Source organism: Typopeltis vanoorti, chromosome 22 (genome assembly GCF_054136105.1).
Source record: "Typopeltis vanoorti isolate ZY-2024b chromosome 22, IOZ_Tvanoo_1.0, whole genome shotgun sequence".
NCBI lineage: Eukaryota > Metazoa > Arthropoda > Arachnida > Uropygi > Thelyphonidae > Typopeltis > Typopeltis vanoorti.
In genome coordinates this window covers 43,943,658-43,968,256 of record NC_143570.1, presented here as the reverse complement: position 1 = coordinate 43,968,256, position 24,599 = coordinate 43,943,658, and the positions used below count along the sequence as shown (strand labels likewise).

General features: G+C 34.7%; 1 protein-coding gene across 1 annotated transcript in view; it reads left to right on the top strand.

The window, feature by feature from the left end:
- LOC150094368 (uncharacterized) overlaps positions 1–24,599 on the top strand; it is a 157,367-nt gene that overhangs the window by 37,713 nt on the left and 95,055 nt on the right. Inside the window, exons 3-5 of the mRNA XM_090412453.1 lie at positions 6,727–6,793; positions 11,437–11,580; positions 23,335–23,430. Of these exons, the coding sequence (XP_090268579.1) occupies positions 6,727–6,793; positions 11,437–11,580; positions 23,335–23,430 (307 nt within the window). The remainder of the gene's footprint in view (positions 1–6,726; positions 6,794–11,436; positions 11,581–23,334; positions 23,431–24,599) is intronic.

Sequence of the window (24,599 nt, the reverse complement as noted above, 5' to 3'; positions counted from 1 at the left end):
CTCGCTCCCGTTCCTAGACACACTGGTCACACGTCTTCCTTCAGGCAGTCTATCCTTCACGGTCTTCCAAAAACCGACACACACGAGCCAATACATACATGCTAATTCATACCACCACTCATCACAAAAATATGGAGTCATTAACACCCTTAAAAACAGAGCTACAACAATTTGCTCTAACCAGCAAGCCCTGAAACAAGAACTTAAAATCATCAGCGACACATTCATAAATAATGGCCATAACAAAAATACTATTAATAAAATACTCCATAAAACAACAACAAAAATGAATCTTGATTACAGTAAAACCATAGCTATCCCATACATTAAAGGGTTATCAGAAAAATTAACAGAATCCTACAACATTATAACCTCAATGCCACCTTCAAGCCACCCACTAAACTTAAAACCATATTCAGCTCCTCTAAGGATCCTCTCCTCCCATTGGCACATCCTGGAGTCTATTGCATCTGCTGCACCTGTAACTTTCCGTACATTGGTGAAACAGGACAGACAATCCCTATACGTAAGAAAGAACACATTAGACACATTAAATATAACCATTATGGTAAAGCAGGCCTCTCAGATCATGCGCTCAACACCTTACACCAAATCAACTGGAAAAGCACCCTCTCTTTACACCATACAAAAACCTGGTATGAAAGGAAATTTAAGGAAGCCTATGAAATCCTGATAAACCACCCAAATATCAACAACAAAGATGGCATGAAAATTCCAGTGATCTGGATGGCACACATTTAACCTACCTAATATATAAGATCCAGCATAAGTCAGGACTCTAGCCAATCTTCAGCTAGTATTAGAAACCATTCCATACCAATTGGCTGGAATGTACATTTATAATCATGATGTTATAATAAATTTAGTTTAATCCTTTATCCAAGTGTGAGCAAACAAAGTTTGCGCCTGAAAGTATCTTCAGGACTGGGTTAAGGTGGTACACACCAGGGCAATTCGTTGCAAAGGTGGAGCAAGCTACCAACACTCCTATCCTAGTATCTCCTATAATGCAAAACACATCTCCTTGCGGATATGTCTATTGTTATGCATTAAGGGAAGGGCCACTACCCAGACCGGTTTCGACCTTTATTGAGGTCTCTTCAGTGGGAGCCAGGCCCAAGTCGAGATATCAGGCAGAAGCATTTGCAGGTCATCTCCACCTATAGGAATTGCCAATTGGTGTGCCACCCTTTTTTAATAAATTACTCTGGATTTAGAGAAAGATGTTGAAAGTTTATTTTCCACTTGGTTAGAGTATAATAAATTTAGTTTAAATTTAATTTAGTAATAAATTTAATTGGCAATTCCTATAGGTGGAGATGACCTGCAAATGCTTCTGCCTGATATCTCGACTTGGGCCTGGCTCCCACTGAAGAGACCTCAATAAAGGTCGAAACCGGTCTGGGTAGTGGCCCTTCCCTTAATGCATAACAATAGACATATCCGCAAGGAGATGTGTTTTGCATTATAGGAGATACTAGGATAGGAGTGTTGGTAGCTTGCTCCACCTTTGCAACGAATTGCCCTGGTGTGTACCACCTTAACCCAGTCCTGAAGATACTTTCAGGCGCAAACTTTGTTTGCTCACACTTGGATAAAGGATTAAACTAAATTTATTATACTCTAACCAAGTGGAAAATAAACTTTCAACATCTTTCTCTAAATCCAGAGTAATTTATTAAAAAAGGGTGGCACACCAATTGGCAATTCCTATAGGTGGAGATGACCTGCAAATGCTTCTGCCTGATATCTCGACTTGGGCCTGGCTCCCACTGAAGAGACCTCAATAAAGGTCGAAACCGGTCTGGGTAGTGGCCCTTCCCTTAATGCATAACAATAGACATATCCGCAAGAAGATGTGTTTTGCATTATAGGAGATACTAGGATAGGAGTGTTGGTAGCTTGCTCCACCTTTGCAACGAATTGCCCTGGTGTGTACCACCTTAACCCAGTCCTGAAGATACTTTCAGGTGCAAACTTTGTTTGCTCACACTTGGATAAAGGATTAAACTAAATTTATTATACTCTAACCAAGTGGAAAATAAACTTTCAATCATGATGTTAATATATGTATTTAGATAGATACATAAACTTGTTGTTGCACCCACTGTATTTCTACAACCAACAGATAACACTAATAATAGGACTTTAGTGTTGTTGATGTATAATTAATTTATTTATTTATTTTATTTATTTATTTATTTTTATTTATTTAATTTTTTTTCACCAGAGGTCAGGCTAAGTAGTGGTTGTTCAGTAACTTTAACAAACCAGTTTGATTGTAGCGTAGCTTGTTGTCTCTGTATAGTTGTATGCTCCAGAAGATGAACTTGACATAAAGGTCGAAATGTCGAATGTAGATTTTAGTTATATTAAACTAAAGTTTTTATTCAAACACGTAGTTGTCTCCATAATTTTCAAAAATGTATTCGGATCACCATGTAAGCTTAAAAGAAAGTTACACTTATGAAGTTATTGCACTTCATATTCTTGTCCCTTACCTAAGCCTTGGTTCTCTAAGAGACATGCCATTGCTATACAAGAGAACTAGACATATCACAATCAGCTTTCATTGAAATCTCTATCCCCCCCCCCCACTTTCTGCTAAAGCCCATAGATCGCTGGAACAAATCAGTACATCAAAAACCTATTTTGAGAGGCCTAAAAGCAGGAAACTTGCATTGTATCCTAATGGCAGCAGTGCTTTCTGATCCCTTGCCAAAGATGTTGGTTGTAACTTTAATTTTGTCTAGCCATCTTGCAGCTTGGAAATTCATCCAGATTCAACTCATTTCTAAGAAGGATGACAAATCTAGCATCAACTTGCCATTCAGTTTCTTTTACTCCAATTCTTTCTAAATTAGAAAGCTATTAATATGCTCTACTTCTATGCTATCTAGAAACTTCACTTAATAAACATTTGTAAATATGTATTTCACTGCCATCGATCAACAAGAAATCTTTTTTGCTTATTTTCTGTCTTTCATCAAATTCCATGGAAAAGATTAGTAAATCTTAAGTGGCTGTTCTTGTTATTTCTTAAAGGAATTTGATATGGTTTGGTGCAAAGGCCTATTAAGTATGCTCATATCCTATGATCTGTCTTCTGACTTTTGCAACTGGATTGCCAGCTTTCTATTTGGGTGTGTGGGAGAGGCCTTCACACCCTGTAGTGGGTAGAAAAATAGGCTGAAAAATAGGTAATAAATAGGCCTATATATATATATATAGGTGTGTATGTGTGTATATATATATATATATATATATATATATATATATCCACATGCGAATTGATGGATGTTTATCCTCAGACTAGAGCCTCCATAGCTCATTTGGTATAAACGAAGTCCTTTTGTTCGAAAGACCTGGGTTTGATTCTCATCTATGATGTGAGGAACCTTTATCTGGTCTCTTTTGACTAAGGGTGAATTAGCCGGTCTCATGCAGAGGGTGTTTTCACCTGGAAACTTGATTTTTCATCCCTTAGAAAGGCAAACTGGCCCTGTGAGCTTACGCAGATTTACAATCATAAAATATATATATATACCTAATCCTTCATTAGGAGGGCTCAACCTGTCTCCCAAAGGGATGTGGGAGAAAGGCGGAAGAACTCCATATGAATGAATAAATAAATCCTCAAACTTCGCAAGTAATACTGCATTTCACAAGATTCTTTCATTTATTGTTCTTCCCTTCTCTGTATCAGTGACTTTCTCTAGTGCACTGCAAATCGAATATTTGCTTGCTAACCTCTTAATCAGTTAAAATATTTGCAGTAGCTATTCAACACTCCACAGTTTTGCCAATGAAAGTGTACTGCACTCTTCTTTCTCATTTTGCAAACCTTGCACTACACAAAACTTGCAGAATATGAACTTCTACAATCCTAAATTCTAATTGCCAAACCATTCTTCAATGGGTTTATGATAACCTTATTAATTTATATGCTAGTTAAGTTGAATGTACTATTTCTCACAAAAAAATAATCCCTTTTACACCACTCAAATCTAATGAAAGATTGAAATTTCTTTTTTGGGCTAACTCTAACCTCCAATCCTTGGCTAAAACATATCATAAATATTGCCTCCTCAGCATCCAAAAATATAGGTGTTACTTTAGCCTTGAACAGCAGTTAACTTTATACAAATTGCAATCCATCCAACTATTGATCATTGTTCACACATTTGGGATGGTATCCCAAAAAGCTCCCTCAAAATACTTGATTGAGTTCAGAACAGAGTAATTAGATTAATTAATGACCCTTCTCTCACCGATTCCTTTATCCTTTTTCAGAATGTTCAGTTATTGCTGCTTGTATTTCTGAGAATATTTTCATGGTTGCTGTTCATCACAGTTGGACTCAATAATTCCCTTACTAATCTCTAAATCAGTTAAAATACACTATGTTGACAAAAGTATTTGGACATCCTACATGCCATACAAATTTGAGATCCTACCATATGTAGATATTTAGGGAGTGTTTGCTTAAATCTAGTCATAAAAGGCAGGATGTGCTGCATGTTTTGCACTGCACTCGATGTTAAGATGTCACATTCTTTGGATGAAGTGGATACTTCAAAGAGTAAATAAATCACAAAATACTAACAGATTTAGTTAAAAATTGAGACTTAAGTGGAAGAAGACATTATAATACTAATTAATGATGAAAGTCACTTAAAAACTGTTTATTTGTAGAATTTTTGCCTTTTATAGCCACTTTCAATACATTACAAGATGATAACACAAAAAAAAAAAAAAGAAAACAATTAAATTGAAAGTGTCGACATTATATGCACTATCAACTCCAGGAGAATAACTCCATCTGCATTAATAAATATCAAGAAATAAATTAAAATAAAAAGAAAATAGTTGGTATCTTCTACTTCTGTTATAAATTTGATCCTTAGATTTACCAAACCTTTTGAACAACATGTTCTTGATGATTTTTCATATATTTGGTTTTCTGTATACTGAGAACTGTAGACTGCCATTTTATTGACTTAGAATGTGAACTTCCAGAAAAGAAAGAGAGTTGTTATCTATTTCCAAGGTAAATTTAATTTTTTGGTTTGCTGAACATTTCTGAACAATATATTCTCAACATTTGTTCACCTAAACAATCAGTTCCCAACCGGTGGTACACATACCCCTGGGGGTACGTGTTGGGCCATTCAGGGGAACATGAAAAATAATCAGTAATCGAAATACAAAACATTAGTTATGGAACAATAAATGTTAAGTTTGAATCACCGCTATTTTAAAAACAAGGAGTACGATTTATAGAAATGGGCTTAAAAGGGGTACACAAGTGGAAAAAGGTTGGGAATCCTGACCTAAACCATTGACTGTTGATGATGTTTATGCTGTATAGAACTCCTCTTTTTCCAATCATCATGAATTTCTTGAAAAAATTAATTCAGTAAACCGAAGAATTAAATTTATCCTAGAAGAAGAAGATAAATTGTCTTCCTTTTCTAGACGTTCTCATTCTGTGTCAAGCAAATGGCAGTGTACAGTTCTCCGTATATAGAAAACCAACTCATACTGGCAAATATATTGATTCTAACTCACATCATCACCCTTGTCATAAATATGGTGTAGTCAAATCTGTAGTCGACAGAGTTCATAAAATATATTCAACAGATTCTCTTCTAAACAAGGGACTGTGTATTATCAGAGCTACCTTTACCTCTAATGGCTATGATACAAAAACTGTTGATAAAATGTTTAAAATATAAGGAGCCAGTAGGCTTCATTTCGGTGATGTAAACATTATTTAAATTAAAGGGATATTAATTCCCACATTGTTTTAAAACCGAATAAGAAACTCAAAGATTGGAATCAAATTTCATGCCAAATATAGTAACTATTAACGTATCGATGACTACTAGCATAAGCTAAAGCACGTAGTTTCAAGTACCTAGTACAAACTAGGGCAACTCGTAGCAAAGGTGGAGAAAGTTCTGATTGCTATTCTTAGTATTTTCGATAATGTAAAACCTATCTCCTAGGAGATGTATGATGTTATACATTATGGTGGGAGGTCACTACCCAGACCGGTTTCGATCTTTATTGAGATCTCATCAGTGAGTAGCTAGACCAAAGTATAATACTAAGGGTATAGCGAAAATAACTTATATACTCTGCTATAAGAGTTGTCAAAAAGGTGCACCCATAAATTATTTAAAATATAAAGAGCCAATAGGCTTCATTACATCACTGAAATGAAGCCTATTGGCTCTTTATATTTTAAATAATTTATGAGTGCACCTTTTTTGACAACTCGTATAGCAAAGTATATAAGTTATGACTTCCATCATTAATTAGTATTATAATTGAATATTAGTAGTTAAAGAAGTTTCATATCCCCTCCCACACACACACACACCTTAATTTTTTGAGGGGGAGGGAATTTAGATAATATTTTGAGAGAGAGAGAGACTGTTTAATAGATTATCATTATCACCCAAAGTAAAACTTATACCTGAGATGCATGATAGAAGAAAATGCTGAAAAAACTACTGTTTAGGAACTATCTCTGACTGAAGTCAAGAAAGTTAATAAAAACATTAAGAAACAACAAGGCAGTAGATGAAAATAAAGTATGCAGATATGTATGTACAATTTTTTTACTAGTTTTTTTTTTACCATTTTAAGAATTTTACACTTTTATTCCCCTCATATTAATGTATTTTAATTCTTCAGCAAAATTTGCCAGTGAATGCCGACAGGAAAGAGAAACAGTTTGAAGGTCTGCTTCAAGAATTAACTGGTAGATATGAACATTTTTATTACAATTATTAGTATCATTATTATAAATTTTTTTTTTTGGGGGGGGGCAAATATAATTCGGTCACTGCATTTATAAAATGCAGTGACCGAATTATAGACTATTGCATCATATCTAATATTATTTTACAGTAAACATTAGAAACTTTCTTATTCATGTTTCCTACAAATTAATACTTCTTGGGCAGAGCAATAAGTAGTTTAATAATACTACTTCAAACTGAGAAACTAGCTAACTTCTCTTCATTCTGATATACTGAAATACTATCTCTCTTTTATTTATACCCATTTATTCACTCTTTTATTTACATGCCAGAGATTAGATGTGCAATACTGATTCAGAACTCGAATATTCTAATGCCCCAACTAGTCTGAAATCTTTATTTATGAAATTACTTTTAATGGTTTTCATGTCTAATACCATTATTACCATATAGTAAGTAATTTTTTATTGAGAAATTGCGTGCCATTGTAATTCACATATGTGATATGTTTTTTTGTTTTTTTTTTAAATATTTTTAAAGACATTTAAACTGAAGAAATCTCAAACTTGGAAAAATGTCAGTAAGGTTTTTATAAAGAAACACTAGGACATCTAAGTCATGTTATTTTATTTTCATTAAACAAAAATGACTGGGATTACTTAATGTACTTGTTTATAAATGTTAGTGATATACTTATTATTATTATTATTATTATTATTATTATGGGCTACTCCATAGAACCCTTAGACTCATCCAGGGATGCTCCCAAATATCATGCCAAGCACTATCCATCATTCATGCAGTATCTATGCCTTCACTAGGATACAGAAATAATAACCTTTCATTGATGGGAACTACATTAAAAAATTTACTGGATTTCCAACCAGAATCCTCAAAGCACAAAATTATAAATGTGGCAAACATTTGTAATTTAAACTTTAAATTATAAATTTGAGTTAATAAAATTAACTCAAAATAGTAGTCCCAATCGATGAAAGGCTATTAGTAAACTTATAGTACATTTGTACTGTGGGTGGGCTAAAGATTTTTTTAAAATCAATTATATATATATATATATATATATAATTGATTTTAAAAAAAAATCTTTAGCCCATATATATGTTATTTTATATAAATCAAGTGGATATTAAATCCAGCATTATTTCATAGATAGTAAATATACATGTTATATAATTTATATATATATATTTATATATGTTTGTAATTTTTTATTTATTTTTACATAGTCCAGAAACCATGCTCTAGAGATCAAATATGGAAATTTTTCAAGCCACTTGAGGCCTCCAATAAGCAGAGCAGTGGCCTCACACTGTGCCTATGGTGGGATTCAAATCCATAACCTGTTGGTTGGAAAGTAGGTACACTAACCACTCGTCCAACCAGGCTGGCAATATTAGTATGTTTAATTTTTTTTTCCCCCTCTTGTGTTGTTATACCATGAAGCACTGTTATGGATAGTGCACCCCCCTTTCCTCTTTATTCCACAAACCCCTGCAGTGAACAAATATTTGAAGCTTCAAGATCTTCTACAACCAGCACTTTAAACTGATCATTGAAAGACATCTAAGATAACCTAGATATCTTTCTCACAAAAAAGGATCACCTTCCCTTTTAATAATACACAAATCAGTGAACAAAATTCTCTCTCTCTCTCTTTATTATGACATTTACCTCTGGTCTTTTGTGGCATAAACAAATCAGTAACTTCCTCAAGTTCTAAAAACCTAAGCATTCTTTGACATTTAAGATACTTTTCATCCATCCAGCTTTAATTCTTGCAGATTCCAAATTGCCTATCCTTGAAATGCTTTTCACATGTTTAAAGTGGTGTACCAAAAAACCTCCCTAAAAATTTTAGATGCTGTCTTGAGGAAAGATTCTGCTGGTCAATGATCTTTCTCTCACTGACTTCAACTACCATCTCACTGACAATTTTTTCACTTGCTTCCATAGATATTGTTCTACTGAACTGCTATTTATCATTCCTATTCTTTCCATTGGATCTGTTAAAACATAAGCAGCAACTGCACAACATATCTTTACAGTTTTTCTCCATCACTTCTTCTCCACTCCAAACCTGCTTATTATCTCTGTTCTCTGGAACACTCTTCCTCCCAAAGTGTTTCCTAACAACTTCAAAGAATTTTCTCTAGCTTTTCAAGAAAAATATTATTGACTTGTCTTTCTTTTTACAGCCTCACCTTCACTCCCACACATAATATTGATTTACTATAGGTTATTCTAAAATGTAAGATATTCTCTAGGAATATCTCTAATTGAAATTCTCTAGGAACAAACTATAAGCTACCTATACCAGAAATGATTATTAGATAAATTGGAAAAAAATAGACAAAAACAGAAGAAAAGTGGACAACTTTTAATGACATTGTATTTAAAACAGCAAAAGTAGAAGAAACCATTATTACAAAAACTAATCAAAGACAGACACCATGGTATAAAGAAAAGCTGAAAAGCTTAGCAAAAGAAAAGAAAATCATATTTCAGATACTTACAGGACAAAGCAAATACTTCAGTGGATGAATAATATAAAACTGTTCTTTGAGTACTATGGTTTCATAGTACTCGAAGAACAAAGTGGAGAATAATACAGACTCGGAAGAAAGAACTAAAATATGAAGCTAACAAATATTGGGATTGAATAAATGGAATGCTTATTTTCATAATCTATCCTCTGAAAAGAATAAAGATAATAGAATCGAAGATGATGTTTTTGAAGAGGTTAACATAACTTTTGAAATAACAGAGAAAGATATTCAACAAACCCTTAAAAAAACAAAAATTAGAAAATCAGCTGGAATGGATAAGATACAGAATGAACTATTAAAATATGGAGAGAAACAATTAGCAAAAGAATTATGTGATATTCTAAATACAGTATTTAAGGGGGGGAAAAACCTGATGATTGGTAAAACAGCCTAACAATACCAATGTTCAAGAAAGGAGACAGGACAAATACAGAGAAGTATAGAAGAATATATCTGCTTTACACAACATTAAAATTATGTGCAGAAATTGGAAATATAATAAATAAATTGATTGAATTATCTGATGAGAAAACAGGATTTAGGATATAATAGATCAACAATAAATGCAATATTCCTATTAACCACCATACTGACCTGGATGTGTATATATGTTTATAATTACGTGATTGTGAAGTGTCCATTGAAGTCAGTATAATCTTTGGATATTATAGAAAAATGACAATGCAGCAGAAAAAAAAAAAAAAACATGATATTTACTAGAGGACTCATGAGATATAAATTAGAAATCAATGATAAAAGAATCGAACTATTACTAGGAACATAGCTAAATAACCTATGTCATTACACAAAATGAGGTATAAGAATAAGCATTAAAAGCTAGTAGAATATTTGGATAATTTTGGATTTCTATAATTACATAGATGTGAAGTGTCCATTGAAGTCAATATAATCTTTGGATATTATAGAAAAAATGACAATGCAGCAGAAACAAAAAAAGCATGATATTTGCTAGAGGATTCATGAGATGTAAATTAGAAATCAATGATAAAAGAATTGAACTAGTAAGATAATATTAGGAACAGAGCTAAATAATAACTAAACCTATGGCATTACACAAAATGAGGCAAGAATAAGCGTTAAAAGCTAGTAGAATATTTGGATATCTCAACAGCCTCATCTGAAAATATTTAAAAAAATTGAAGGTTGTAAACTACAGCTAGTAAATAATTGAATCCGGAAATGGAAACAAAAATTTAAAAATCATATAGAAATGATGCCAGTAACAGATGGGCAAAGAAAGTAAAGAACTGGATACCAAAGGGAAAGAGAAACGGAGAAAGACCAAGCAGAAGATGGCAGGATGGTCTTAAACACATCAGACTACAAGCAAATAGGCTTAATAGTGAAACAAGAAGAAGAAGAAGATGGTTCTTCCACCTGTGTATAGATTCAATTTTGAAATTATGAATTCTACAACCGTGTTAAGATAATTCTGTTTATTATCCCGACGTTTCGATCTTCATATCAAGATCATCATCTGGAGCATACATAAATATACAAGACAAGCTGCATTACATTTCAAACCGTAAGCTAGAGGAACAAACAGTGATTTCTCATTGTTCCTCTAGCTTACAGTTTGAAATGTAACACAGCTTCTCTTGTATATTTATGTATGCTCCAGATGATGATCTTGATATGAAGATTGAAACGTCAGGATAATAAACAAAGTTATTTTAACACAGTTGTAGAATCCATAATTTCAAACATGAAAGCTGATCACCGTGTAACATTAAAAGAAAGGAAAACCAGTGTATAGAATTCATACATGTATAAAATAATGATAAAAATAATTTTTTAAATATTTATATTGGCTAAACTTGAGCTAAAGAAGTCTGGGTTGAAGAATATCACTAAAATTGCTCTTGTACATCTACATGAGAACTGTTCAATTCATGGAATTCCATGGGTTTCATGAAGTGAGCTCTGTCTTCACAGTAGCAGGCAAAGTTTGATTCATGTATGTAGTTCTTGTTAAAATGCATTTTTAAAGAAAATATCACTCAAAGCTGTTAAAATGCTTTTTAGTTTGAAAGTCTTTTCATTTTATAATATAGGCCTTGATCCTAGTCTTGAGTCATTGGCATTGGAATTTGGTATTGTGTACAGTTTTGTTGGCTTCCTTTTGCAAAAATATGAAATATCGTCACTTGAAATTACAGATGATGCATGGAAATGGATACTAAAAATTCTAGAAAGAGGTAAGATATTATTAAAAAGCAAATCTTATTTTAAATTTCAGTGTAAGAATTTATTGTTTTAACAGGATGCACCTGATCATTTCCTTCTGAAATAGTAATAAAATTACCTGTTTTGGTCTTGTCATGTTATGCTTTTTTTTCTTTTTTTTTCCTCTCTTTTATTATTATTATTATTATTATTATTATTAAACAAGACCTCATGGAGTCAAAGACTCATCTAGGAGGTCCTTTTATCTTACACACACATCTCATCATACCATGTCTTAAACACATTCAAACTACTTGCAGACACCACGCTCTCAGGCAAGGCATTCCAATCACTCACAACTCTGCACGAAAAAAACCTGCCTCTCACTCCCTTACTCACACCCTCCTTATACAGTTTCCAGGGATGACCTCTGGTTCTCCCCTGATCTCCCACTATTCTCTGTAGAACTTCTCCACCATTGATCCTATAACAACCCCTTACCAACTTGTAGGTCTCTATCATATCTCCCCTCTTCCTTCTCTCCACGAGATTCTGCAAATTACATCTTTTCAATCTTTCCTCATACTCAACATTCCAGAGGTCAGAAACTACCTTAGTCAGTCGCCTTTGGACCCTTTCCAACATCTCTTCATCCTTCTGAAAACCCGGTGACCAAATCTGGGCACAATAGTCCAAGTGTGGCCTAATCAAAGCCTTATACATTGGAACAAGTATCTCCCTACTTCTACATGTCAGTGTCCTCCGCATCATTCCCAGAAGTCTTTGTGTTGTCTTCACAATTTTGGCGATGTGTCCCCTAAATTTTAGATCCTTATCCACTATCACCCCCAGATCTCTTATTTCCTCTACTTCCAACAATATATTCTCACCAAGCATAAATTCTGCATCCCATCTTTGTTTTCCAAATTTTAAAACTTTACATTTTGCAACATTGAACTCACATCCCCATTTGCTTGCCCAATCACTCAATTTATTCAAGTCTTCTTGCAAGGCCACAACATCTTCACTACTCTTTATGGTTCGTCCCAACTTTGCATCATCTGCAAACAACTGAATATCTCCATCCAAATCTTCACCAATATCATTAATATATAAGTTAAATAGTAATGGCCCTAAAACAGACCCCTGAGGCACTCCACTTGTGACTTTCCTTTTCCTGGATATTGCACCCCCATACACAACTTGTTGATACCTATCAGATAGCCAGTCTCCAATCCAATGCACTAATCTAATATCCAACCCCATCTGCTCTAGTTTGACTGTCAACTTATCATGAGGTACTCTATCAAAAGCCTTTGCGAAATCCAAGTATATTACTGTGTATCCTTCTCCTCTGTCCAAGGAAGCAGTCACTTTATTGTAATAAGTAAGTAGATTACTAAAACATGACCTCCCTTTAGCAAATCCATGCTGTCCATCAAAGATTATACCATTGTTGTCAACCCAACTCTGGATCCTAGTTCTCACAAGCTTCTCCAACAACTTAACCACAACACCTGACACACAGATAGGCCTATAGTTTGATGCTTGAGTTCGATCACCTCCTTTATGAAGTGGCACAATCTTGCCCTCCTTCCACTCTTTAGGAACTTGACCAAGTGCAAGACTCGTATTAAAAAAATATGTCAAGGCAGGTGTCAACTCTCTGGCACATTCCTTCAGAATACACGGTGATATATTATCAAGTCCCACAGCCTTATTTACATCTAGTTTACTCAACTCCCCAAACACCTCTTGCTCACTTACAGTCAGTCTCTCCTCCCCATCATCAACTGCTCTTAATCTCTCCATGAAGTCACATTCACAAGATTGAAAGATCTTTATGAATTGCTCATTAAGTATCTCCACAACACATTCTGCAACAGCTGTCTTTATACCATTTCCTCCAATCAATGTCATCCTTCCATAATCATTCTTTCTTTTGCTGGCTACATATCGAAAGAACTCCCTAGGATTCTTTTTGGCTTCATTAGCTAACTGCTGTTCATACCTCTCTTTAGCTACTCTCACCAACCAAGTCACCCTCCTTGCCTGGTCTTTGTAGACCTCATGAAATTGGTTACTTCCACTTCTCTTATGCTGTCTCCACAATGCCTTTTTTTTCTGTATTGCATGCTTAATCTCTTTATTCATCCATCTCACACCTACCTTATTTAACCTTCTCACCCGTGGTATACATTTAGACATTGCATCTACTAAATAGTTTTTGAAAATCCCCCAAGCTGCATTGATCTCTTTTCCAACTAACTCTTCATTCCATGCTACATCTGCAAGCTGTCTCCTGAGCTCTTCATAATCACCCCCCTTGTAGTTCCACATATACCCTTTTTTCACAGGGGTCCTTGCACTGCTGGCAACCACCCAGGTAATCACCTCATGGTCACTTTCACCAATTGGTGGATGATTTGACACCTCATTTATAATTACATCCTCCGATGAGATGACCAAATCCAAGACCCTTAATCCTCGTGTGCCCTCTGTTACATACTGCCTGAGGTAGTTATCCCTCAAAAACTCAAGAAACTCATTTTCTTTACTTCCAGTCGCTATCTCTTCAATCCAGTCTATATTGCCATAATTAAAATCACCCATAATGATCACCCTTTTCTTATTTGCTTGGCTTATTTGACTATACATTTCACTATCACCACCATCCACATTACCAGGTCTATAACAACATCCCACCAAGTATTTGATTCTATTCACCTCTATCTCACACCATACTGCCTCAAAACCACTGGCCCTATTTCCCTCTTGCATCTCTACCTTGTATGGACATAACTCTTTCTCTATCATCAATAGCACTCCCCCTCCCTTTTTATCCCTTCTATCCTCACGAAACACATCATACCTTTCCATCTCTATTCCTGTCAGGATGTCGTCCTCATCTAACCATGTCTCACTTATTCCAACAATCTCTGGATACACAGACACAATTAGTGCAACTATTTCATCCGCCTTGTTTCTTATGCTTCTAGCATTGGTATACAAACACAACAACTCATTTCTGGATCTACAACTAGTTCCACTGATACCATTCACTCGATGTGCTCTCTCCATGCTGGACTGGGGCCATTTCTCTCTCTGCTTCTTCATTTTAGAACCCTTTGCAACAACATCTGTTTCCTCTTGATCCCTGGTCATCCCATTACTTTCCTGCCTACACATGCTCTCACCTCCTCTTGGAGCATCCACCTTTCTCACGCTGTGTATCCCTGTCCACCCTGGGCCTCCCCGTTTCCCTGCTCCTCTTGCACACCCATTCTCTCATTTTCTATACTCATACCACTCACCTCTCCATTCATTTCCACTTCTTCAATCTCTCCTGTCTTACTCTCCTGCTCTTCCACATCACTCCCCTCTCGATCTGATTCATTTTCTCCATTCACTTCTCTACCTTCCAGCAGCAGTCTCTCCAAGCGACTCACACCATAACCACTCAAATGCAGTCCATCGCTCCCATACAGCTCACTTCGTCCCTCAAACTCATTCCACACATTAACAAACTGTACACCCATCTCCTCACACATTTCAGCCAGAATACCATTCATAATCCTTGCTCTCCGCCTCATTTCACCACAATCATACCTAGGCAACACACTGACCACCCTTCCTGTCACACTATTCTCTTTTATCTTTCCAAGCAGTCTCTTGACATTCATTTTGACATGCTCTTTGTTCTCTCTCAAATCATTTGTACCAATTAATACAATTAACTCTTTTGCTCGCTCCCGCCTCATATCCAATGCCTCAATCACTCTACTTATTTTACCGCCTGGAAAACATACCTTGTGCATTTTATCCTCTAGCACACCTTTAATAATGGAGTCGCCATACAACGCCACTCGCTCATCTTTCGTTAACTCTTTCATGCCATCATGATTTATTTTAATAGTTTTGACCTGAATTCTCTTAATTTCATTCCGCATCCATTTCATTTCTTGCCTCATCCAATCTAATTCACTTTCCGAACCTCGCGACACATTCTCTCTATCATTAAATCTTTCTAACTTTCTAACTCTCGACCCCCTCTTCTCACATTCCCTCTCATTCATCCTTCTTTGTTTCCGTACTTTCGGACTAACATGCGTCCAACTTTCGCTATCATTCTTCTCACTTTTACTGTCATTCATCTTTCTTTGTTTCAGTACTTTCGGTCCAACATGCGTCGAACTTTCGCCATCATTTATTCTTTCGATTTTTTTTACTTGCAATTTCTGCATTACGCAAGTTCTACTTTCATTCGTTCTCTCAATTTCGTTTCTTTTCACCTCACTTTCGTCCCTTTTAACATCCGTTACGATTGTCAAATCGCTCTTTTTCTTTTTTCCTGATTTTTTAACATTTTTTCGCTTCTCTTGCTCACCATCCATTTCTTTCAAACGTGCAATCGCGACACAATCAGTACTAGCACTTTCTGTCATCAATTTCATATTCGCATTCATTAGTTCTTCGTTCAGGTCACACTTCGCACACACCCTTCTTCCATCCGCACTAAACATCCACAAATCATTTATGTAATCGAAGGAATACATATAACAGACCTCACACTTAACGAAACGACTGAAATCTACATTCAAATCATGGAATGACAATGCCGCCGCCATTTTTTTTTTTTTTTTTTTTTTTTTCTCTCTGCCGGTTACTAGGTCTAATAATAACGATTTCGTAATTTAGTTTAGACAAGGAAAAAAAACCCACACTAATAATACCGGTAGCGTACAACGTTTACAGCCACTCTTACTCAAACAATTACGCATATATACTTAATTATTCCTAGTAAAAACTTATCTGAATCAGGAGCTCTTCAAAACACGTCCGCAGTACTTGGCCCACTAGCGCCTCTTTGATGAATTTAGATGATTTTAAGTTGCACATCCTGTTGACTCATCTCATCTTAGGTGACATTAGTTAAGGGAAGTCTTTCTTAAAAGAGATACTTATTAAATGATAATATATATAAGAGATAATTAAATAATAATATAATAATGTGTAAACACTTTCTGAAAGAGTTAACATTATTTTATTGGAAAACGATAGCTGATGTAATTTGGCAAAATGTCTGTGCATGCTATTCAATAGTAGTTACTTTCCCATGTCAAGTTGGTCCCTAAAATACTGAGTAACATGAACTAATACTTCTCAAGAAGACTGATTATTTTCCTATTTGACCCTAGAAAATTTGTTCGAAAATGAAATCATGGTTGGTTGAGTGCACAAAGCTGGAAATTATGGCAAACTCAGTTGAATACTCTTTGGTTCCATGTATCAGTTACTGAATGGGAAAGATATCAGCAGTGCATCAGAAGCTTTGAAAAGGTACTTAAATGAGGTAACTGCATATGTCCCTAGAGTTCAAAGAACAAGTAAGGTGGGGAAGTGGGTATGCAACCTTATTAAGCAAGAGATCCATAGAATAAGATGATGTAGAGGGAATGCCATGAGAAAAGAGTGAAAGAAGTTATGAAATATAGGCCAGAAAAGTTATGAGTATTGTATGGAAAGCTAAGTTGGAGTATGAAAAGAAATTTTTTGCTCAGGCTAAAGACAACCCAAAAGGATTACTGTGCATAGATTTAATTTGCAAAGTACAGTTACAAAGATGATATTGGGATTATGGAATATAGATTACAAGAACAGATCGAGAGTATGGGGACTGCAGACACTGGACAGGAGAAACAGGAGTGATATAAGTCTATAAACTTCTGAGAGAGAGAGAGAGAGAGAGTGTGTTATAGGATATTGGTTGATGAAATATTTCATTATATGGAAGAGGGGGGAGGTGGGATCCATGGAAGTTGAATTTGTGTGCAGTTAAGAAAGGGATGAGAACTAGATTTTTCTCAAACAGAACTGTGAGTGAAAAGTTTGCTTGTTGAAGTAGTGAGTGCATCTAGTGTTAAAATGATCAAGACATAGACCAAATAAAACTTGGTTACAGTCTTTGAAGGAAAGGTCACAATTATCAACATTCAGAGAGATGACAGAAATGGCTAGAGATAGAACTAGATGCCAAAGATTTGTTCATAGGGAACTTAACCCATCATCTGATGGATGAGAAAGAAGAAGGATAAAGAAATGAATTGATAACAGCAGTATGCTCTGTGATTGTTGGCATGGGTTTGTTAAAGGAAAGTCATGTTTTGAAAATTTGCTTATTTACTATAACAAGGTGACAAATGCATGGACAGAGGAAATGATTATACAGTGGTATACTTTGATTTGCAAAGGCTTTTGATAGCCACATGATAAGCTGGTAACTAAATTGAAACAGTGGGAGCAGATAATAGACTAGTGAGTTGAATAGGTGACTGGCTATCAGATAGATATCAAGCATGTTGTATATAGGGGTGTGGTATCCCAAAAGAGGAAAGTCACTAGTGATGTTCAGGAGCCACAATATTGCTCTTCAACTTTTATGTTTAATGATATTGGGATAGGTTTGACTGGAAATATTCAACTCTACAGATGATGTGAAATTGAGGAGAACAATGAGGAGTCAAGTAGATGTTGTGACCTTACAGGAGGACTTAAATAGTATGCATGGGCCAGTGAGTGGAACTATCAGTTATGTGTTGCATGGTATAAAGTTCTGAAATTTGGTAAACATTAATGGAATGTAAAGTATACACTTTGTGAGAAAATTTTGAAGGAGTTTAGAGGAGATGAGAAATCTGGGAGTGGTAGTGAACAAGGACCTGAAGTTCAGAGGTCACATTACACAAGTTTTGAAGTTATTACATTGGATTATGCCAATAATGCAGGAGACTTTGACATGCAGAAATAAAAAGGTTTTGATTCCATCGTATAAGGTCCCATATGAATCATTGTGCACAGACTAGTCGCTCGGTTTTCATGGTGATGAGCGTATATCAGAAAGGGTCTAGATAAGATTCACTAATGTGATAACTGGTCTTTGAAATGTAGGATATGATGACAAATTGAGAGCATGCAGTCCCATGGATAGGAGTCAGGGATTATTACCAGGTTAATACAGAAGAAATGTGTCATAGAGAGAGAGAGGGAGTAGAACAAGAGGCTACCCTGGAAACTGTAGGAGGGTGTAAGCACACCCTCCTTATACAGGGAGTTAGGAATAAGTTCTTTGCATGAGAGTTGTTGGTGATTGGAATGCATTGCCTGGGAATGTGGTGAATGTGGACACATTGAATGAGTTTAAAGTGCAGTTTGAGGTGCTTTGTGTGTGACATTATGTACCTCTTGGAGTGAGTTTTTTGACTGCATGGAGGTCTGGTTTAATAATAATAATCATTTAATTTTGCAGATGACATTGTTTTTTTAGCAAAAAATAAAGAAGCAGCTCAGGAAATGCTAAATGACCTTGACAAATAAAACAGGAAAAAAGGTTTTAGTATAATCATAACTAAAACAACATTTATGACAAATTCAGATCAGATTGAACTAAAATTAGCAGATAATCCTATTGAAGTGGAAGACTGTATTTTATGCTATTTGCTATGAGTAGATTTGCTTGAATGATAAATACTAAGTTTTAACTTGCCTATGTTTTTTTATTTTTTTAATATTTATACTAGATGTATTTCCTCTACGTGTTTCACTGTCTACATGGCTAACAGCATCGTCATGAGGTTGCTTAACATAAGTAAAAAATAACAAAAATTGAAGCATTTTCCAACAGCATTTGCGGATTTCGAAAGTTCTTCCAGTCTGACCTCTGTATATCTTTCCACAAGAACATGAAATTTTGCATACACCCAGATATTTCTAAAATGGAACTTTGTTTTTAGAGGGAGTGTAGAAAGCTTTGTAAGGTGTTGACTGGCTTAAAGGCTGTTTTGATGTTGACTACCTTTAATATTTTTTTGTTTTTCTTGATGCATTGCCAACATATGGAACAAATACCTTCCTTGCCTTTGTAATTAATTTCTGGCTTATTATCATAACAAAGAACATATATAGGTGACATTGAAAACAAAAGGGAAGAAAAAAACGGACTCGTAGCACACATCCTCAAAGAACATCGCATAGTAAATTGGCAAGCATCCTCTATGCCCTACTTAGAAGAGAATTACTTCAACAGGTTGCTCAAGCAGAACTCCAAGGTCATTCACTCAAAAGGCACACTAAATAGAAATCAAGGAATGATCCTTCATGACATTTGTAACTTTAATGTTACAAATGTTATTAATTAACATTTGTAACATTAAATATCTCTTCTGGATTCTTATTGATTAAAGATCTCAGCAATTACATACAGAGTTTATGCAACAATGAGAGACTGCATGTAACATGCCTGATGATACTTGTGATTAAATTATCATTCCAGTCTTTTCAACTTATAGATGTTAACTGCTGTTGGAAAATATTTTAATTTTTTTGTCAGTTTTTACTTATGTTAAGCAGTCTCCCAATTATGCTGTTAGCCATATTAGACAGAGACACATGTAGAGGAAATACATCTAGTATATGAGGGAAGGAAAAAAAAACATATGCAAGTTAAAACTAGGTATTTATCATTGAAGACTATATTTAATGCAGTAAATTTAAGGAAAAACAAGATAAAAATAAATAAATAGCAGAATTACACAAGGAACAAAGTATTTTGGCTGTATAAATATTATCTGTCAGGAAATTTGTTTATATACTCAAAAAGAAAGCTATTTAATGTCATTTATTCCAGTGTTTACTTATGGGAATGAAACATGGGCAATAACTAAAAAAGGTGGAGGCAGGTAGCTCAGAGACAGACTTGGAGAGAAAAATGCTATATAACAAAAAAAGTGATAGAATAATAGTATTTAGAGATTGAAGTATGAGGATATTATGAAGTATTCTAAAGCATGTAAATGGAGATGGGCTGGCCATTGACACTCAAAAGATGGGCAAAATTAAGCATTGAGTGGATACCAAGAGAAGAAAAGGTTGCCAACAAACAAGATGGATGATCTACAAAGGTTTGGCATGAGATGGAAGATGTTGGCTAAAGACAGAAAGAACTGGAAAGTTGAGGGGTGGGCCTATATGCAGCAGTGGACAGAGACAAGTTGAGAAGAAGAACTTCACACATCCTAGTAATATCAGTATTTTTCCATTTTATTTTTCATAGAAGTTCATAATCCTAATACTTCATGTTGCAGTTTGATTAGGCAAGGGATCTTTGTATAGATTTCATTCGGTTGCAGATCAGTAAGCTGATCTCATATGGATTTTTCTCGTGGAAATTTTGGTTTCTGAGAGAAAAATTCTGGAAGAATGCAGACAGAATATTTTGTAGCATGTAGTATATAATACAGTGCAGATCATGCACTGTATTATCTACTACATGTGAAATGCCTTTCCATAATAGTCCTAGGACCCTATGGAAGCATCACATAATAATAATAATACAGCAAATTCTCTTTTTACATGGCTTTTTTTTTTACATGATTTCAAAATAACTCAGTTCAGAAAATAAAAGAAATTATATTTTTACTGTATATTTTAATTTAACACGATTCAAATGGCTCTTATTTTTAAAATTTCTGTTTGAATTCAGTTCTGTTAAAAAGGGTATTTCCATTATAATTATCATTTCCTAGTATCATTTTCCATATGCACTTAAACTTGAATTTTGGGGAACCCCCTCAATGTTTTAAATATCAGGGATTACTCTATCAGAATGTAGACAAATGCCAAGTAGAACTTATATAGCAAAATCACAAAAAAAATGTTGGTGGCTATAAAGCAGCTAAAGATTGTGTGACTATTATTTTGCTGCAATACTTCAGGAAATCATATATTAAAACCATCGCTCATTAATCGATCCCTAAGACCATGGGCAACGAAAGGTGGATTTTAACATGTTACCAGTGCACTGGAAGGCAAATAAAAAAGGTTGGGTTACAAAAGAAATTTTTAATGAATGGTTCTATTAAAGTTTTGTTCCAGAAGTTAAATGCTATTTAATGGACAAAAATCTGGACTTGAAAGTTTTATTGATTATAGACAACGTTGCCTGTCCATCCTGTTTTAGAACACTCGAATGTGGAATTTTGTTTTCTGCCACCTAATGATGTAAATTTTGCATGTAGTACTATCATATCCTGTACACCCCTTGAGGATACATGTCAGGAATTTGATGATGATACAACCACTAGACCAGGGTGTGATCGCTACCTTCAAAACTTACTGCATAAGAAGAACATTCCAATACATTTTGGATAAACTAGATAAGGATAATTTACTGACAGTTATTGATTTGAGGAAGAAATTTTATATTTTAGATTGCATCAAATTTGCTAAGTTGGCATTCTCAGAATTGAAACCATCAACTTTAAATGCTGGAAAGCTACTTGGCCAGAATTTGTGAAAAAGAAAAACCCTGCAACTTTGCATACAACTGAAAATTCCAGTATAATTACATTAGCACATGCAGTTGGTGGAGAAGGATTTGATGATTTTTCATCTGCAGATATTGAAGAATTGATGGTTGACAAGGCTGTTAGCGATGACAAAATAATAGAAGCTGTCCTTGAGAATCTCAATGAAAAAGAAAAAAGTGATGATGATGATGAAGAAGAAATTCTACTCACTGCAGGATCAATTAAAGAATGGCTTCAAATGGCTAGTAAAATTGCAAAGTCATTTTCTTACACATGATCCAAATACTGAATGAGCTGACCAGTTTAAATGTTAACTGAAGTTGTATGGTGCGATATGAAGAATTATACAAAGATCTAATCAAAACAAGATTTCAACAATTAATTACAGAGTTCATGGTAAAAAAAATCAACCTTCAGAATTATTGGAAGTTAGTGCTAATTTAGTTCCTTTTACTGAATAAAACGGTTCGACGTTGCAGTATGAATTCCAGTCTCACGCAAAAGAATGCAGCAACTGTCAGAAAGTGACGGGTGAATAAAATTTAACTAATAACCATATGCGCAAGTGTATTTGGGCCTTTTCAAATTTATTAGTGATTCTCGTAGACAGGCTTATACGTTGGTTATGCATTTAAGTGATTTATAAATATTTTATTAGTGACACACTATTTTCTTTAAGAGATGCACACACACACGCATATATATATATATATATGCGTGTGTGTTTTGTTTGAAAATAACTTATTCTTCGTATCAGGTTTTCACATCTGGAACCATTCTTCTATTTTTCCATATACACTGCATTTTTTTTTACGTGGTTTATTTACATGATTTTTTCTGGAACCAATCTACTGTGTAAATGGAGAATTGGGTAGTTATTTATATCTTACGATTTATGAAGATTCATTTTCAGGATACTTTGTTCACAAAAATGCATTTGATTGCTTATATTAATTTGGTTTAAAACTAGTTAGGATATTATATCAGTTTTAACACATCATTTATTTTCATTGTCATAGACTGTCAAGTTCTCATTATTATAGATAATTGTGTAGTCTTTGACCATATGTTTCACCTTAATTTTTTGGACTAGTAGCCATCCTATTTATTTTCATGGCCACATTGACCTGGATAAACAGTAACATGATATCACAGTGTCTTCTGTCCAAGCATGTTGTTCTTCTCAGAAACTTGGTTCTTCATCTCCACAACAAGTAAACTAGCCAGAGTGAGCATGCACACACAAAAGCTGGGTAAGACTGATTTGTGGATTCATCTGTTACTCCAGCTTTCATTTCAGAAATACGATCCAGCTTATGACCCTAGAAGTTTTATTAAATTCTACTTTTGAACAACTTTTTTTTAACAGTTTCTTACTGTTTTATATTCTCACTTTTCATGTCTTGTTTTGATTTTTCATAGGTTTCTTGGCTGTGACAGCAAATAAACCAACAATTAATTGGAATAGTTCAGAACAATGTGTATCTTTAATCTCTGGAATCAGTAAGCAGAGTAGAGGTAGGATGTTTCAAACTAACTTAAAGATATTTCATAAAATTAGCTTTTTAATATACCTGTATGTTTTAGATTAGTTGAATAAGCTGTATAACTGAGAGGAGACCTCCACATAGCCTTTAAAGGAATGCGGAGAACCGACCAGGGCTTCTGACTTAATGTCCAATCCTCACCTTTTCGTGGTGCACCCTGTTGGGTATCTACCTGGATACTGAACGAACGAGGATGGGCTGGCAATTTGGGATTTAGCTAATCAAATTGTATTCCTATTGGTTAAACCAAAATACAAAATGATGGGACAACATGACAAAATTTCATGCCGGCTGCGGCGTCGCCCGGTTAAACAAGGTCCCCGTTGTTTTCGCGAGGGAACCAGGGCGAACAGCGAAAAGTCAGCTACTGGAACAAATATGAAAACACAAATATGTTTTTGTCAGGGAACCAGGGTGAACAGTGAAATATCAGCTATTAGAACAAGCTTTTAGAAGAAGAAGAAGAAACCCAATGTCAAGAGAACTGAAGATAGGAACCATATACACTAGTGGCCAAAATTATGGAAACCTTTTTGGAAAAAGTGTATTTTTGAGGTTTGATGGTTCATAACACCACTTTTTTTGGTGTAATACCAAAAAAAGTGGTGTTATGAACCAATGATATAATTATCTTTCCAATGATATAAAATTATATATCATTGGAAAGATAATTTAATCAAGAATATAATGCAACAAAGTTTGTTCAATTATCTGTATTCTATGAAAATATAGCCAAATAACCAGAAAAAAAAGCACTACTTGCAAGGTTGATATGAAGTAGCTTTCCTTCATTTGAATGTAGCCAATAAGCATGAGTGTTTAGAGAGCCAATCAGGTGTCATTTTGTTTTGGCAATGAGCCAGTAAGGTCACAGTAAGATTCAGCTATTGATGTCATGTATTGGAGCTTAAAGGAGGACATTTGTCAGTGTTTTATTTAATTGCTATCAAGTTTGTTGGTTTTTTTTATGTTCTTTCATTTAGTGAGTTTGTAAAACATAATAAAATTAAAGAAATGGTGCAAAGAGTTGACTGGTCATCCAGAAAGCAATGTAAAATAGTACTATTAAGTGAACAAGGCTATAGTTATGAAGAAATTAGAAGAAAAATTGGTGGAAACTTAACCAAAGGTGGCATTTCT